The following is an 18,864-nucleotide window of genomic DNA, read 5'->3' as shown; positions in this document are numbered from 1 at the left end:
CTTGTCCCTGTAACTCAAATCCTCAAGTCTTAGAAGCATCCGTGGTAAATTTTCTCCACACTTTTTCAAGCTTATTGACATCTTTCCAGCACTTAGGTGACCAGAATAGCATACAATACTCTAAATCTGGTCTCACCAACGTCTAACACAACTTAAACGTAACATCCCAACTCTTGTACTCTGTGCCCAGGTTTATGGAGGCTAATATGCTAGAACTTCTGTTTATATCTATCTGTAGTACAGCTTTCAAGGAATTATAGATCTGTATTCCCAGATCCCTTTATTGTACTGCACACCTCAGACCTCTACCATTTGTTGTCTAAGTGTTATCCTGGTTTGTCTTTTAAAGTACAACACCTCACAATTGTCTACATTAAATTCCAGCTGCCATTTTTCAGTCCATTTTTCCAGCTGATCCAAATCACTTTGCAAACCTTGATAGCCTTCCTCACTGTCCACTATGCCCCTCCCCCCAAACTTGGAGACAAGTTTACTAATCCAGTTTACATATTATCATCTAATTCATTTATATGCATGATAAACAACAATGGACCCAGCGCCGATCCCTGCAGCACGCCACTGGTAGCACAACTCCAATGAGAGAGACAACCATTTACTACCACTCTCTGATTTCTCCTGCTAAGCCAACATTAAATACGTGCCATTGACTACTTTCTCCTGAAAGTCAAATGACAGCATTCTGGGCCAGCCTCCCTTGCAGGACTTTATCGAAAGCCTTACTAAAGTCCATTAGAACAACACCTCTACTGCTTTCCGTTCATCAACCTACTTGGTAACCTCCTTGAACAACTATAAGATTGGTTACACATGATCTGCCACACACACAGCCATGTTAACTATCCCTAGACAGGCTATCTCTATTCAAATAGTTCAAAGTTCAAAGTACATTTATTATCAAAGTCTGTATGTAGTATACAACCCAGAGATCTGTCTTCTCCAGATAGCCACAATGCAAAGAAAACCATGGAACTCGTTCAAAAAACAATCAAACCCCCAACGTGCAAAAAAAAAGGATATTTGTATATCCCAACCCTTATGTGTTGAATCTTTGGACGCTTTTTCTGTGGAAGGTGGAAGACATCCAGGCGTTGAGAGTTTTTTGAATATTGGAGTAATCTTGGGATATGTGAGTAGGACAGAGATGATTTTTGAAATCTGCCACAATCTTGTTGAGTTGTGTACAAGTTCACGGTGGTGAATAGTTTACTCCTGCTCCTATTTGTTATGTTCTCTGCAAGACAATAGTAAATATCATACATTTCTACAATAATCTTATAGTTGAATTTTTAACCATTACACTAGCAAACTTTTAAATTGCAGTTTTTATTGTAATTATTTGAATTTAAATTCTCAGATGGTATGGTGATGCTTGAACAGTTTGGCATAGGGATACCAGATCAACAACATGTCCTTTTGCCAGTTACCCGCTGATATAGGGACCATGTCTAAACTGTAACAGACATAAAAATGGGCTGTCCTGGTTAAGAGAACCACCAAGGTGTTAGATGTAGTTATCAAACAGTCAAAAGGGTAAGGAGTAATTTATGTCTAAAAAGAAAGTTCAAGGCTGTGGAACAAAGTGTAATAGGTTAAAGGCAAGTGGATTGCTTCAGGAATGGAAAGTGAGTTGAAATATTAAGGGCACAGTGGGAAATAATATCAAAAAGTAAATCATTAGTGGATTGTGTATTAATTTACAGAGCAGTTATAGTAAGGTAAGTTAACTCAAGACCTTAAAAAGAGATGAATAAATTTAATGTGGATGCCAGTGATGGGACTTGGTTGCAGCGTGTCCAAGATTGAACTAATTATTACCAGGTACTTGACTTTTTCTGGAAAGGGACAATGCCAATGAAAAGAGATGGAGAGGCCCTGATATCAAAGGAGTGTTGCTGGCAATGGTGTGAGATAGACAATAGACAATAGGTGCAGAAGTAGACCATTCGGCCCTTCGAGCCTGCACCACCATTTTGAGATCATGGCTGATCAATTGCTATCCATACCCGGTTCCTGCCTTGTCCCCATATCCCTTGATTCCCCTATCCATAAGTTACCTATCTAGTTCCTTCTTGAAAGCATCCAGAGAATTGGCCTCTACTACCTTCCGAGGCAATGCATTCCAGACCCCCACAACTCTCTGGGAGAAGAAGTTTTTACTTAACTCTGTCCTAAATGACCTATCCCTTATTCTCAAACCATGCCCTCTGGTACTGGACTCTCCCAGCATCTGGAACATATTTCCTGCCTCTATCTTATCCAATCCCTTAATAATCTTATATGTTTCAATCAGATCCCCTCTCAATCTCCTTAATTCCAGCGTGTACAAGCCCAGTCTCTCTAACCTCTCTGCGTAAGACAGTCCAGACGTCCCAGGAATTAACCCCGTGAATCTACGCTGCACTTCCTCTACAGCCAGGATGTCCTTCCTTAACCCTGGAGACCAAAACTGTACACAATACTCCAGGTGTGGTCTCACCAGGGCTCTGTACAAATGCAAGAAGATTTCCTTGCTCTTGTACTCAATTCCCTTTGTAATAAAAGCCAACATTCCATTAGCCTTCTTCACTGCCTGCTGCACTTGCTCATTCACCTTCAGTGACTGATGAACAAGGACTCCTAGATCTCTTTGTATTTCTCCCTTACCTAACTTTACACCGTTCAGATAATAATCTGCCTTCCTGTTCTTACTCCCAAAGTGGATAACCTCACACTTATTCTCATTAAACGTCATCTGCCAAGTATCTGCCCACTCACCCAGCCTATCCAAGTCACCCTGAGTTCTCCTAACATCCTCATCACATGTCACACTGCCACCCAGCTTAGTATCATCAGCAAATTTGCTGATGTTATTCTCAATGCCTTCATCTACATTGTTGATGTAAATCGTAAACAGCTGTGTTCCCAATACCGAGCCCTGTGGCACCCCACTAGTCACCACCTGCCATTCCGAGAAACACCCATTCACCGCTACCCTTTGCTTTCTATCTGCCAACCAGTTTTCTATCCATGTCAATGTCTTCCCCCCGATGCCCTGAGCTTTGATTTTACCCACCAATCTCCTATGTGGGACCTTATCAAATGCCTTCTGAAAATCAACAAGCCAATTATTTTGGAACAGAAAGCCCAGCAGGGATTACATTATATGATCCAAGCTGTTTTGTGGACATCAGGCTCAAATTGATGTGTACAACAGCACTTCTCACACTCTCTCTATGTGAAGGAAGGCCCTTTTTTTCCTAGCTCCACATGACTCAGTCTCCAGTGATCTGAGGATTTTGTAGGTGAGGGATGGACTGGAATGTGGGGTTACAGGGACAACCTATTGTGAAGTCTGTGCTGATGAGTGGAGAGGGTGGGTGGGAAGATCAATTCAACTAAAAGGAGTTGGAAGCATTGGGTATTGTTGTCACTGGTGAAGGGGAACGTTGGATATTGGGGTATCAGGTTGACCAGGTGTGGACAAATGTACAGACATCCTGTCAGGTCAGAATCCATAGACAACTGAGATACTGAGGGCATTAACAAGCACGGTAGTGGAGTAAACAGCATATGAAGCAGGACTTGCTGCCGTGACAATGATTAGTACAGATATGGTAAGGCAGGCCCTCTTAAGCTCATGTCAAAGCAAGTCTCAGTCTCCAGGTTCAGACTCCTTTATGCTGGCTAGTCCCATCTCTGGGCCTCCATTCTCAGCACGTGTTTTGTTCAGTGTTTTTATCTCACTGCTCATGACTGAAGCTTCTGTGCAAGTGCAAGTTATCTGCAGAGGGCCAGGTCTGAATCTGAGGCATTGGCTGGCTTACTGCCCCTTGGGCAAAGTACTTCAGTGGTTCCCCATCTCCGGGCAGTTCTCAGTTTTTGTCATCTGCCCCTTCATCAAAGGAAAAACACCAAGCTTCAAAAATTGTCTCTAAATTCTGCAGAAAATGATGCTGGAAATACTTGCAAGAAAAGCCTCAATGGAAATTGCTACAAGTGTAAAGCTGGCTACGTTCTCAGTGTTGATGGGAAATCGTGCAAAGGTAAGCTTAATCTCTTAGCAAAGAATCTCATTGCAGTGTCCCCGTTCATGGTTTAATCTTTCTCACAACTTCCAAACTGTAAACTTCTCCACATTTTCTGTCTTAACTGATAGTTTACATCTGCTATGTTGCATGGATCGTAATAATATGGTAACAAGCCCGTGCGGACATCATGTCATATTTACTAGATAGAAAACAGAAGCACCTTAAAATGTTTATTGTGCTCTCACTGGAATAATTCATAATCACTGCAGGAGCCAGGCTTCTGTTTTCTATCTACATTGTATTCGGCGTAGTGTGTTTATTTTATGTTTATTATGGAAACTAGTCATGTGGGTGGGGGCTTGGTAAAAGCGAGGGGAGTAAGTTATGTATTTGTGCTTTTTTCCGGGCAGTTTAGTTCTGGGGACCCTCAGGTGTCACATCTTCTGTTGACCACTTAATTCTGCTTAATCTCGCTTAATTACAATTAATTAGGCTTAATTGCATCGCTCCAAGATTGTATGTTTTGGTAGTTACAAACAAAGGATCGAATACAGTTCTCCGACTTTTGGGACATCATTACCGGGGTGACTGGAGTGTGGTCACACAAGGGTAACAATCGTGCTAGGTTGCCAACAGCAGCAATTCACTTGTTAGAATTGGTCGCTACAATCACAAACTATAGTATTTCTAACATAATTCCTTACTCCTCAGATGTCAATGAATGTGCTTATTGGAACCATGGCTGCACATTGGGCTGTGAAAATGTCCCAGGCTCTTATGTTTGCTTCTGTCCAAAAGGGTTCGTGTTGCAGCCCGATATGAAAACATGCCAGGGTAAGATTTTCTGAAAATACATACCTTCCCAAGCCATTATCAGTAAGGGACAAGACTGTATCAATACTCTGACCTCCAGCATCCAGATATCCTCTTTTGTTCACATTCTGTACTCAAAAGCTGCAATATCATGCTATCTAGACTTTCCATCGTAAAACACTGATATCTAATGTTGGAACTGAGGAAGTTACTTCAAAGTTCAAAGTAAATTTATTATCAAAGTACATATGTCGCCATATACAACTGTTGTGAGATTCATTTTTTTTAGTCATACTCAATAAATCCATAATAGAATAATAACCAGAATCTAGTGATTGAGAGAAAATACTAAAAGCTGAGGTGCACAGGGAATTGGGAGTCCTTGTGCAGGATTCCCTAAAGGATAATTTGCAGATTGAGTCAGTGGTGAGGAAGGCAAATGCGACGTTAGTATTCATTTCAAGAGGACTAGAATATAAAACCAAGGACGTAATGTTGAAACTTTATAAAGCACAGGTGAGGACTCACTTAGAGTATTGCGAGCAGTTTTTGGCCCTGGTGCTGAAGCTGGAAATCATTCAATGGAGGTTCATAAAAATGATTCCAGGATAGAATGGCTTGTCACATGAAGAGCATTTGATGGCTCTGGGCCTGTATTCACTAGAATTCAGAAGAATGGGAGGTGACCTCATTGAAACCTATCAAATGGTGAAAGGTCTCGATAGTGTGGATGTGCAGAGGATAACTATTATGGTGGGAATGTCTAGGACCAGTGGACACAGCCTCAGAATAGAAGGGCATCCTTTTAGAATGGAGATGAGAAGGAATTTCTTTAGCCAGAGAATGGTGAATTTGTGGAATTTGTTGCCACTAGCAGCTGTGGAGGCCAAGTCTTTCTGTATATTTAAGGCAGAGGTTGATAGATTCTTGATTAGTCAGGGTATGAAGGGATATGGGGGAAGGCAGGAGATTGGGGCTGAGAGGAAAATTGGATCAGCCATGCTGAAATGGCAGAGCAGACTAAATGGGGTAAATGGATTAATTCTGCTCCTATATCTTATGGTTTTATGGTCTAATAGAATCAATGAAAGATCACACTAATTTGTGTGTTTCACCAGAATGCAAAAGACAACTGTGCAAATACAAAAAGAAAGAAATAATAATAATAAATAAATAAGCAATAAATATCGAGAACATACGACAAAGAGTCCTTGAGAGTGAGTCCATAGGTTGTGGGAACATTTTAATAATGGGGCAAGTGAAGTTATCCCCGTTGGTTCAAGACCCTGATGTTTGAGGGGTAATAACTACTCCTGAACCTGGTGGTGTAAATCCTGAGACTCCTGTACTATCTTCCTGATGGCAGCAGGGAGAAGAGAGCATGTGGGTCCCTGATGATGGGTGCAGCTTTCCTGTGACGTTTTGTGTGGATGTACTCAATGGTGTGCAGGGTTTTACCTGTGATGGATCTACTACTTTTTGTAGGATTTTCTGTTGAGGGGCATTGCTGTTCCCGTATCAGGCTCTGATGCAGCCGATCAATCTGCCCTCCATCGCTTCTATAGTTTGACCAACTTTGGCTATAGAAGTGAGTCAAAGTTTTAGATGTTGTGCTGAATTCCCACAAGCTCCTGAGGAAGTAGAGGCTCTGCCATGCTTTCCCTGATATCACTTACGTGCTGGGCTTAGGTCGGGTCGTCTGAAATAATAATAAATTTAAAGTTGGTGACTCTCACCACCCCTGATCCTCTGATGAGTCTGGCTCATGGACCTCTGGTTTCCTCCTCCTGAATCAATAATCAGCTCTTTGGTCTTGCTGATATTGAGTACAAGGTTGCTGTTATGGCACCACTCAGCCAGATTTTCAATCCCCCTTGTATAAGCTGATTTGTCACCCCCTTTGATTCACCCATGACGGTGGTGTCGGCAAACTTGGAGCTGTGGTTAGCCTCACAGTCGTAAATGTAAAGCAAACAGAACAGGGAGTTAAGCACACAGCCTTGTGGTGCACCCGTACTGATGGAAGTTGTGGAGATAGTGTTGCCAATCTGAACCGACTGGGAAACTTATACTCAGTCAGGCTGCTTCCTGAAAAAAAACTACTTGACTCTTTAATTAATCACTACTCCAACTTTGCTTTAGTTTTAAAGCTTCTGATGTGCAGTCCTAATGCCATAAGCACTTCTTACCCCCTTCAGTAGTTTGTGAGTTTGAATGGTTTTGATAACAATTCTGTAGCCCCCATAGAAATGGAACATTTCCCCCTCTGTCTGTCCATGAGGAGACAGTATTATTAACCCGACTGCTTACGACACATCCGTGGTATGGCCTTGTCCATTTGTCATTGCTGGTCTGCCAATAAACCCAGCTGATGTCCCATTTCTGATCCTCTGTTCCCAGCCAAGGACTATTCTATATGGATGGTACACCATCACTGGATCTTTGGAATTTGCTTGCCATGATATCTTTGCTACATAGACTTGTCCATATGATATCAAACTGAAGGTTTAGAGGGATACAGGTCAAACGTTGGCAATAGGATTAGCTCAGGAATTCTGTATTTTTCTGTGAGTCCAAGATTCTATGATTAATTCATCAGAGCTCACTGATTAAAAAGAGGCTGAAACTCTACATTTAAAGACCCAGCAGATTCTCACTATCTCAAGAATTAGCTTTTCAGAGTAGGAATCAATATTATTACTGGAGTGAAATCTCATATGTAAATTTAAGGACCAGAGAAAGCTAACATAATTTTTTAACGTTCTTTTTAAAATCATAATGTTATTTCTTTGGCAATAGAAGAGAGTAACTCTTAGCTGAACTATGATCCAGATATTATATGAAATCTGTCAAATATATGTCAAAAGATGTGTCTACATTGGTTCTTACATTCTACATGTAACCCTCTCACTGGGCTCTTATGCAAACTCGGCTCAATAGTTAACTCTGCTAACAACCTCGTGACTCAGCGGTAAGAAGGCCACCTCTATAACAATATACGTCTAGGGTCAGTAAGATCTGGGGTTCAACCAAACAGGAAATTCCGATTAAAGAAACCTCGACTTGAGTGAATTGTGTAAATTCTGCCCATACACAATTATCGGTAGCCCAGAAATGACATGTCATACCCCAGCATTAAATTATAGAGAAAGTATATTTACTAATTTGAACTTAATCAAACAGTTATTAAGAGAAAGAAAAGAAAGAAAAATAAATATAAAGGCCCGTTACAGTTAGATCAGTCTAAATGTGCACACAACTGTTGGAGCTCATCTCTTCCAAAAGCCGGGTATATCTGTTATGGCACTGAATTGTCATCACCAATCATTGGTAGAGCTTCCCATCTTGGACTCCTTCGTCTCGCAAAGCACACCTTGAAATCGCATCTTCCCGTCAGATTGAACCTTACGGGCGTCTCTCCTGATCTTCTTTGTACTGCACCTCTCAGCAAGAGACCAAGAACACCACACTGTCCATTACAAATCTCTCTCTAGAACCTTCTCCCAATCCCACCATCCTGATTGGCTGACACAAAATTCCCAAGTTGAACAACATGGCCCCTTATCTTTAGCCAAAACCAAAACATTCTACCTGTAGGATACACTGCCTTTACAGAAAACTACTAAATGAAATTCCTCACAACATAGCAGCAGAAATCTTAACCAGGGCTTTACACACACAAATCTGCACCTCTTTAATACTTCCTTTCACTTCTCCTTCCTCATCTATTAAATTTGTTTCACAAATACTTCGGTCCCATTCAGGTAACTAGTTTCATACCTTAACCATTTATTTATTGTTCATTAGCTTATATGGATTTCTCAAGATAAATAAGCGCAAATCTAGAAAATAGTCATGCAGTATTTCAGATTGTTGAAGAACAAATTTACAAGGATGTTGCCAACACTAGAGGGCCTGAGTTACAGGGAGAGGTTGGCCAGGATAACTCTTCATTCCTTGAAATGTAGGAGCGACCTTGTAGAAATGTTTAGAATTATGAGAAGGATAGATAAGATGGATGGAAAGTATTTTCCCCTGGGTAATGGGCATGTAGGTGTGATTTTTGAGTTCCTTAATTTGTTAATTGCTGAAAATTGAAAAGGAGAAAAGGAGAAATTGGAAATGCATTTATAGTCCATGTTTACACTGCTATTTTTGGCCATAACAGAACCATTTCCAAAATAGCGATGATCTCTTTTCCTGTCGATTCTTCCCTCGATACAACTTCCTAGCCAAAAGTTATTAATTTCAGTCTTGAATGAAAAATAAAATAGGAAAATACATCCTCCATTCCAGCACAATCTCCCTGTGCTTGTCACATTCTTTAAATGCTTGGCAGGACTTCCACCTCAGCCCTTGCAGTGATAGTGGTTGGCTTGAAAATGAAAGCTTTTCATCATGATATTACTAATAATCCATGAGTAATGTTTAGGAATATTAAATCTTTTTATTCAATGGGAGCAAGATGTAATACCTCTCAATAACAAGGGATGAAAAAAGTCATTTTAGAGCATGTTGGAATAATTGTTGAAATATATTATTCTAACTGACGCTCTTCTTTCCCCCTTTGTTTACCAGATATTACTCCATGTTTGGAAAATTACACTGAATGCAGCCACGACTGCGTTCAGACATCTAAGGGACCAGTCTGCATCTGTCCACCAGGATCTGTTTTACGATCGGATGGCAAAACATGTTCAGGTATCAGTTGAGATACCAAGGTTATTCTGAAGTCATTATCCTGTCAATGAGCATTTGTTTTTCAAAAAATGTTTATGTAGTTAAGCATTAGACATTAGAAAAGTGAAAAGCAAGTTCAACTGATAAGACATTTTTGAGAATAATTACTTTTCGAATAATCGGAATTCATTTACTACTGTTTGATTAAATAGAATACTGTCCTTCAAGTGTTAAATACCATTCAATTCTGGGAGTTATCTGATAAATTTAGTATAAAGAATCTATGTCAGGAATGATAACAGATATAAAATATGGAATTTGCAGACAGGTTTGGAGCTGTAAAGAATGTGACAAGGGACTTGTATTCAAATTTTACTTGTTCCATGGCTGCTTTTTGTGCCAAGTTAAGGTCATTCTTAGGGTGGAGCAGCAACACCTTGTATATGCCGTCTGGGTGGCCTCCAACCTGATGGCATGAATATCTATTTTTCTTTCCAGTAATTTTTCCCCTCCCCCTCCCCTCTCTCTCTATTCCCCACTCTGGCCTTTTACCTCTTCTCACCTGGGACCCTCCTCCTTTCTTTTCTCTGATGGTCCACTCTCCTCTCCTATCAGATTCCTTCTTCTCCCACCCTTTACCTTTCCCACCTACCTGACTCCCCCTTTCACCTTCCAGCTCGCCTCAAGGTCACTTTAAACCAAGTGTAGGTACTCCTTGTTTCTTTGAGGGATAAAGACCTCAAAGTTGTGGGTTGTGACCTCTGTGTCCAATTTCTGACAGTAAAATGGAGCCCTGTCATCATATTGCAGGAAATAAGATGGGAAAGTGACACCTGTGCTTGTGTTGATGGAGACAGCAGGTGTCCAATGCATTGAACAGAGGGACTCCAACCAGAAATGGATGCAAACACTTCAAATGCTTCTTTAAAAGGTCCATGAAGCTAGAGGAAACTGGATCCCTTTCTTGGGCAATATAAACAGCAACAAAAGAAATTCTTGGTTATTCAGCCCAGGGAAATTCATTGTATGGGGCAGTGTTGTGGGCCTGAACATCTTTAGCTGTTACATCAATGATCTTCTGTGGTAAAGTCAGTAGTGGGGACGTTCACTAATGAATACTCAATGTTGAACTCCTCTGTGGTGAAGCAGTATACACCAAGACTCCCACTGAACAGTGGCAGGTAATTGTTCCTCGGAGGTGCCAGGCAATGGGCATCTCCAGCAAGAGGATTTCTAATCACCGATCTTCAACATTCGGTGACAGTGCTATCACGAATTTCCCATCATCAGTAATCTGGAGGTCACTGGTGACCAGAAGATCAATTGAACCAGCAGTAAGTACCAAGACTACAGGTGCAGGTCACAGATGAGTTATCCTGCAGTGAATGGCTCATCTCCAGACATCTCAAGGTCTTCCCAGCCTCTAGAATTAGGAACAATTTCATCTACCTGGATGAGTACAGCTCCAATAACTCTCAAGAAGTTCTGCACTATCTCAAACAGAACTGCCTGCCTCATTAATACCCCAAGAACCACCCTAAACCATCCTTCTCGTTATCATCAGTGTACGTTTCACTGAACTTGTCACTTTGCTGAAAGATGACCAAAACACATTTGCTAAGACTTAACCTATCTCTGTTGAGTTTAGTTCATAGTCACTGAGCAACCTCACACCATTCCAAGCACGTCAAAGCTGAGCACCAAGGTGAGGTAGTATGAAACAACAGCAGAACAACATAGATGCCTTGTGATTTCAACATTTGATCATGAAAGTATACTTTTCTGAACTTGTTGTAGTTTTTATTTATATAAAGGCAAATGCCAGCAGTTTCAGATTTATATTAGCAGCAAACTTTAATGGAGATTATAATTATTTTTTTGTTGGTTGGACAGTTTGTGGAAGGACCTCATACGAAATGTGAAAGTCCGTGTGTTGCAAACTAGATCCAAACTTGCTTCAAAGAGTATTTTAGCAAATAGGAACTTTTTTGCAGTGGGGACCAGGAACTCTCAATTAGGGTCAATGTTTTGATGATTTATGTCTAGGCTTAAGTAATGAAAGACTGAAAAGAGTTTAATGATGAATTTGGCTCTGGTTTTGAAAGTGAGGAAGTGGGTTGTGGACTGCAGATGCTATCAGTGCACTGCTCAGGTGGATAAAAGAAGTATTATACAGAATTATTTTGTGAGGAGTAAAAGGTAATCAGTTTGGGAAGGGCAAGCAAGGCAATGGAATGCACCTGGAACCTGCAAAATGGCGGAAAAGAAGTCTGAGTGTAGAACAGATAGTCTGGTTTTTATGGAGGCATCCAGAATGTTTCCCTTTATTGGCTAAGACATAAAATATAAAAGGCCAGGTGAGTTAGAGCATTATATACATCATGGAAAGGATGGAAGAGAGCTGGAAAGTAAAGTTACAGGGTATTGATGGATAGTCTTAGTTATGAAGGAAGATCGACTGCCCAGGTTCTCTATCGAAGAATAGAAGATATAATCAAGGAGTAAATAATTATGAAAGGCCCAGATAAATTGGTTTCAGAACAAATTCTTCCCATTAACAAGGAGATAAATAGCCAGGGGATATGTATTGTTGCAAAGATTAGGTGGGTGTTAAGGATTTTTTTTTCACCTTAAGGGTATTGACAGTCTGAAATTCAATGCTTAAAAGGACAATGAAGGCCCAAACTCTTATTGCATTGAAGGGGACATTAAGTAAAACTGTGAAAGGTGAATTGGGTGAGGAAATAGACTGAATAAATTAAAAATATTTTATTTTTCTCTTTTTGTCTTGCATTATCCAGATCATACATTGCTAATTTGATGAACATGCATAGAACCCTGATTATCCCTTCTGTACTCAGTAACTTGGTAATAACAGGTCTATCCTGAGAACGTTTCTTCTTCTGTTTGTCTCATATCATGGACAGCATGATCGCTATTAACATGAGTAGTTGTAAGAGGAAGCTAAATAGGTATTGGCCCAAAAGGCCAGATGGATGAGCAGTACTGAAATGCACTTTGAAACTCAGATTTTTCCTGCTGCTGCACTTTCCCAAGTAGTCAAGATTGCGACTTTAGATGATGACGTTTAGTTATCAATTTAGTTGATCAATATGTTGCACATTCTACATGCCTGACAGCCACAGAGATTATGCACTAAGAATAACATAATGGTAATTGCTGTAATTATATTAAAACTAACTAATTGACTTTGGGGATTTCTGAGAGAAGGTTTGCCTCTGCTCTGCAAGAATCTAATTGTTACAACATGATGTCGTGTAACTGTATTGTCTTTCATTGTGACCCACTCCTCAGATAGCCTGTTCTCTTCCTTGGGAAATGAAATCTCACATTGAGACATTTCACACTATTTCAACTGGTATCAAACACATGAAGCCAGAATGGTAGTTTCTGAGTAATGTTTGACAAAAAGCCACTTAAGCAATGAATGTCGTTCACTGAGTTCACCGCTGGTTTGACCTTTTCTTTCAGGTTGCAGGGCACCAGATAATGGTGGCTGTAGCCAGATCTGTGTACCGCAAGGTCCGGTCTCTTGGAAATGTGAATGTCTGCCTGGTTACAGTCTGCAGCTTGATGGTCAGCACTGCCGAGCTTCAGGTTAGTTGTGATGCCCGATGTTGACAATGTCATTAACTCATGACACGTTGAATTTGAGTTACATATCTGAGCTGTGACTCAACAGAGATGGCAGCTCAGTGCCATCATGGAACTACATATACATGGAATAGCTTTCCAGTACTGCATTTGTTGTTATGGTCAGATCTGCAAGATTAATCCACTCTGTTTTTTGCCATGTTATCCATCATTTTAACCAAAAATCTCCCTCCCCGTTATGATGAACTGTTTCTGCGACGTTCTTTACCAATTCACTTCTAACAAGAATAAGTTCATTAACACAAACAAGAGAAAATCTGCAGATGCTGGAAATCCGAGCAACACACACAAAATGCTGGAGGAGCTCAGCAGGCCAGGCAGCATCTATGGAAAAAAGCACAGTCGACGTCGAGTGTACATTTTTCCATAGATGCTGCCTGGCTTGCTGAGTTCCTCCAGCATTTTGTGTGTGTTGCTTGAGTTCATAAACTACTTACACATCTACTTCAGATGTGTTGTGTTCAATATTGAGGGATGGTGCAGAGCACACCAGGACACCAGCACACCAGCACACACCAGCATCGACTGAACTTCATTGACAACCCTGGTTGTATAGTATGTGAACTCCTCCCACGTGTGAGTCGTTAACTGAATGGCTTAGGATTAACTACCACTACAAGATGCACCTTTTATCTTGCCCTTCCTTGCCTGCGCCCTTTCAAAATTGTCATCATCAGTTTCTCCACAAATCTATCCTCAACCCTATAGTTCTTAAAAAAATTAAACTCTCTATTTTGGGTCTCTGTTCCTTGGTAAATTTTAATGAACTTTTTGCCATCTCACAAATTTCTTCTATTATTTCTGCGGCGCTCCATTGTGTAATTAAATTTACACTTCGGCTCCAAATGTCAAACACTGAGTTTAAAATTTTTTCTTTCCTTTCCTTTTTATCTTTTATGCCTTCTTGTCCTCAGCTTTGAAGCTTTAAGAGGATGTCTTTTTGGTGTGTATTTGTAGCCGAGTACCTTTTAAGTCTCCCAGTATGGTTCCTTCAGCTCACTTTAAAGGTTTGGACATCAAACATTGCTTTTGAGTTTTTTTTTGAAAATAGTCCAATTTATTATTTACCAGGTCCCAGACCATTCCTGTTATTTGCAAACGGTCACGATATACGGCGCATAAACTTTGATGGAACCGATTATCATATTGTTCTGGAAGGACAGATGGGAAGAGTCTTATCATTTGATTATGATCCAGTTCAAAGTAAGGTAAATAGGATTTTATAATTTCACGTGGTTTATCCTTAAGTCTTCAGATTCTTCCAGGGTTCAATCAACATATCATTTTGGTTTAAGACTTCTGAAGCAAAATTACCGTTGGTGAAATCTGCAGCACACCGAGATGATCCGAGCTTTTTGCAGAAAGGTTAGACTATTTAAAATGAATGAAAATTAATTAGATATACTTTTTATAGTATAGTTTAAATCATCATTCAAAATTGCTTACATTAACATTATCAAGAGACTTTCAGATCATGGTGATTAACGAATCAGGTATATTGATTATGAAAAGCATTAAATCATATTCTGGATAATTATAAGACAATCAGATAACGATGATGGATTCAATCACTCACCAAGGACACTACCACTCTAATGATTCAATAATGAGGCAATATTTTATCTTTATCTTAAAACGCACGTGGTTTATGTTCAATTTGCTGGGATTCAGGTAGGGAAGTGCCTTTGCTTTAGTTCTTCTAGAGTAAGGAAAATGTTCTCAATTCTGCCCTGGAAAAGTTTGCCTGCACATTAGTTGAGAATAAAGTTGCATTTGGATTGGACTAGATTAGTTACCAAGAAGTGTTTTGAAAGTAACACGTGGGAGCAATCAGACGGCTCACACTAGAAATCACAGGCGCAGAACTGATGATCTTTCATCCATTAAAGTGAGTGGTCATGAAGCAGCTGTTTGCCACGCTGCATTCCCTGTCATCATCACCTCTCTTCCGAAAACACTTACCCACCTGTCATTGATTTCCCAGTCAGTTGGTATCATTTCATTGAGATGGTCAGGAGGAACCTATGTGTCAAAAACCCACGCAGCTTCCCTTCACAGATATAGTTGTAAGTTGTGGACTGATATAAGGGTCACTCTTGTAAGTTAAGCTAATGATTGAAGTGCATTGCGCCAAGGGATAGGTAGTGAAAAGGGTGAGCAATTTCAGTTTCCTGGGTGTCAACATATCAATACAGTTACAAAGAAAGCACAACAGCAGTTATATCTCATTAGGAGTTTGAAGAGATTTGGTACATCACCAAGGACACTCAGAAATTTCTCCAGGTGCACTGTGGAGAACATTCTGACTGGCTGCACCGTCTGGTATGTGGTGGTGGGGAGGGAGAGGGGAGACACTGCACAGGATTGAAATAAACTGCAGAACGTTGTAAACTCAGTCAGCTCCATCATGTGTACTAGCCTCCCCAGCATCCAGGGCATCTTTAAGAAGTGACGACATCCATCAACATCCCCATCACCCAGGACATGCCCTCTTCTCATTGCTACCATCAGGAAGGAGGTACAGGAGCCTGAAGACAAACACTCAATGATTCAGGAACAGCTTCTTCCCCTCTGTCATCAAATATCTGAATGGCCATTTCAGATCTCCATGAACACCACATCACTATTTTTCAGTTTCTTATCTTGCACTACTTATTTAATTTAACTTTAAAAAAAAATATATATATATATATATATACACACACACACTCTTAACTTCAGATTTTATGATTATGTATTGTACAGCTGCCACATAACAACAAATTTCACAACTTATGCCAGTGATATTAAACCTGATTCTGACTGCAAAATATAAAAATCACTACCTTGCATCTAATTCTGCGTGCCTGTCACCCAATGTTATCATTGTGCCCAAAACCAAAAGCCTTCCATTCTCCAACTCATCACTACAGCTGGAAATAACAGTGCTGAATGTGAGCTTTTGCATACGGTAAACAGATGGCAGTTCAACAAGATTATTGTGCGAGTTCATATGGGTACAATGTTCTTCAATATTTAAATGGGCATTTCTGAGTAACATTTATTGAGCAGTTTGATGAAGCCACTCTGTTTTTGTTTTCCATTTGTAGATTTATTTTGCTCACATGGGTTTCAAACAGATCGAAGTAGCTAATCTGGATGGGTCTGAACGTGAGAAACTCATTAGCAAAGATGTGGATTCACCTGAAGGACTAGCTGTGGACTGGATTAACCGCAAATTATACTGGATTGACAGAAGGTACGCCTGTAGTTAAAGAGCTAATTCTCGAGGTTTACCCTAATTTTAACTATCTGGTGAAATCACGTGTTTGGCTGGACATCTGTTAGTGCTTCATAAAGAATCCAATAGGAAATAACTGGAGGCACCAGCAAATAGGATTTGGTTGTATCTAGAGAGATACATTTATTTTGGCCAAGGAAAAGATGGTCTCAGCGATTTGCCAGGAAAAGGGATAATTAATTTTCATACTTTTACATTTCATGCTCTCAGAATCCATTTGTTGTGTGTATATACACACACACACACACACACACACACACACACACACACACACACACACACACACACACACACACACACACACACACACACACACACACACACACACACACACACACATATATATATATAGATTATTGTTCATTTGAATACTTCATTATGGGTTATATGTAAAAATATGTGAGTTGCATGCGTCATCCCACTACCATATGATACATACGCGCCTCGCTAGAAGTAAAGATGAAGCCAGACCCGCATCCCCAGACTCCGCGTCTTTCCTTGGAATTAATTTAATGTTTTGAAGTCACAAAAGATAACACTGGCGATAAGGTATTTTTAAGGCAAGTGTCTCGCTGTACTTTGACAGGTTGGCAGCCGTCTATTGTTCACTTTAAAAATACCCCGTTGCCAATGTTATGTTTTGTAAATTCAAAACATTAAACCACTGGTTTCATACCTTTGTGTTCTGTGACTGACAAGAAGTGATTGATAGATGCAGGTCTTTCAAAAATCCCTCAGCAATATTTTCTTTTTCCAATTTCAACCTATTTTTGTTGTGGCACTGGCTGAAGAAAATAAGTGCAATTATTGAAATTTATATTTTATGCATTACCTCCTTAAAGCCATGCCTAATTCCCATCTCAAAATCAGTAGCTGTGGTAAAGTCACCGATGACATCTGCTCTGTTAAACTGTCCTTACATTTGTGTGTCACACACTGGACCTATCCTGAGCTGAAACCTCCTAGTCAGGGCCATGGTAGATCTGATCCAACTAAACCAGTGCAAATATTTACAGGCTTTCCTGTGACAAGCATCAGGAGCAGGAAGGGAAAAAGATTTGCGAAAGGTGCTGATTAAAATATTATTACCTTACTATTACATTGGAAATTCCTTTTTCATTATAGTCTGCAGCTGAAGCTGTGATATCATTGCTTCTACTTTGGCTATTCCCAAAGGAGAAGATTCACGTGAAAATTTTGATTAAACATGATTTCTGTATCCTGAATGTAATATGTTACATTTATGTACTTGGAAGAAAGCAAAGGAATATATTGTTTTTAATCGGCATTTCTATAGCATCTTTTACAGGTTGCAATACACACATCAAAATGAGGTACTTTTGAATTGTATACAGTAGTCCTGGGTAGCGCAGTGATACAGCTATCTCACCATTCCAGTAATCGGTCTCAATCCTGGCCTTTGGTGCTAAATGTGTGAAGTTGCCACATTCTCTCCATATCGATCTTTCTCTTCATCATCCTCCCACATCACAACCACCTCTAAGTTAGAAGGTTAATTGGCCTCAGTAAATTGTTCAAGGGCAGATGAATGGTAGACTCTGGGATAGGCTGATGGGATCATAGGATTACTGCAAGGGGGTAAGAGATGGCCGATGGGCTGAAGGACCTGTGCTGCATGATTCTATAATTGGTTTTAATGTTGTTGATTAAGAGATCACTGCTGACCAGGATCAGGGATATGTTTCCCTAATTCTTCTATAGAACATTGAGTATTAAACAGTACAGCACAGGGACAGGTCTATTGGCCCACAATATTATACCCAACTAATCAAATATCCAACTAAACCTGTCCCTTCTGCCTACACAAAGTCCAATTCCTTCCATTTCCCTCACCTTCGTTTGCTTGACGAAGAGCCTCCTGGATGCTCCCATTGTACTTGCTTCCATCGCCGCACCAGGCAACACGTCCCAGGCAACCACCACTCTCCGTGTAAATAAACCTGCATCTTCCTTAAACTCATCCCCTCTCACCTTAAATGCCAGCTGTCTGGTATTAGACATTTCAACAACAGGGAAAAGATATTATCTGTCTACTCTGTCTATGCCTCTCATAATCTTATAAACCTTGATCAGATCTCCCCTCAGCCTCTGCCACTCCAAAGAAAACAGCCTAGGTTGACCAGCCACTCCTTTTATCACATGCCCTCTACTCCGGGCAGCATCCTGGTAAACTTCTGTACCCTCTCTAAAGATCTGATATCTTTCCTATAATGCAGGGACCAGGACTGAATGTAAAACTTCAAATGCAGCTGAACTATCGTTTTTTGAAGCTGCAACCTAACTTCCCAACTCTTGAACTCAGTTCTTTGACTAATAATGATTGGCTTTCTTTACCACCCCATCAACCTGTGTAGCTACTTGCAGTAA

The 18,864-nt window shown here is 40.3% G+C and overlaps 1 protein-coding gene across 2 annotated transcripts in view; it reads left to right on the top strand.

The window, feature by feature from the left end:
* egf (epidermal growth factor) overlaps nucleotides 1-18,864 on the top strand; it is a 126,404-nt gene that overhangs the window by 53,010 nt on the left and 54,530 nt on the right. For both annotated transcript variants that reach the window (XM_073043057.1, XM_073043058.1), the window contains exons 7-12: nucleotides 3,945-4,043; nucleotides 4,740-4,862; nucleotides 9,420-9,542; nucleotides 13,014-13,139; nucleotides 14,268-14,404; nucleotides 16,286-16,434. In XM_073043057.1, coding sequence (XP_072899158.1) covers nucleotides 3,945-4,043; nucleotides 4,740-4,862; nucleotides 9,420-9,542; nucleotides 13,014-13,139; nucleotides 14,268-14,404; nucleotides 16,286-16,434 — 757 coding nt within the window. The remainder of the gene's footprint in view (nucleotides 1-3,944; nucleotides 4,044-4,739; nucleotides 4,863-9,419; nucleotides 9,543-13,013; nucleotides 13,140-14,267; nucleotides 14,405-16,285; nucleotides 16,435-18,864) is intronic.

Source organism: Hemitrygon akajei, chromosome 4 (genome assembly GCF_048418815.1).
Source record: "Hemitrygon akajei chromosome 4, sHemAka1.3, whole genome shotgun sequence".
NCBI lineage: Eukaryota > Metazoa > Chordata > Chondrichthyes > Myliobatiformes > Dasyatidae > Hemitrygon > Hemitrygon akajei.
The sequence above is the reverse complement of the archived record's forward strand: the minus strand, read 5'-3'. Positions and strand labels throughout refer to the sequence as shown.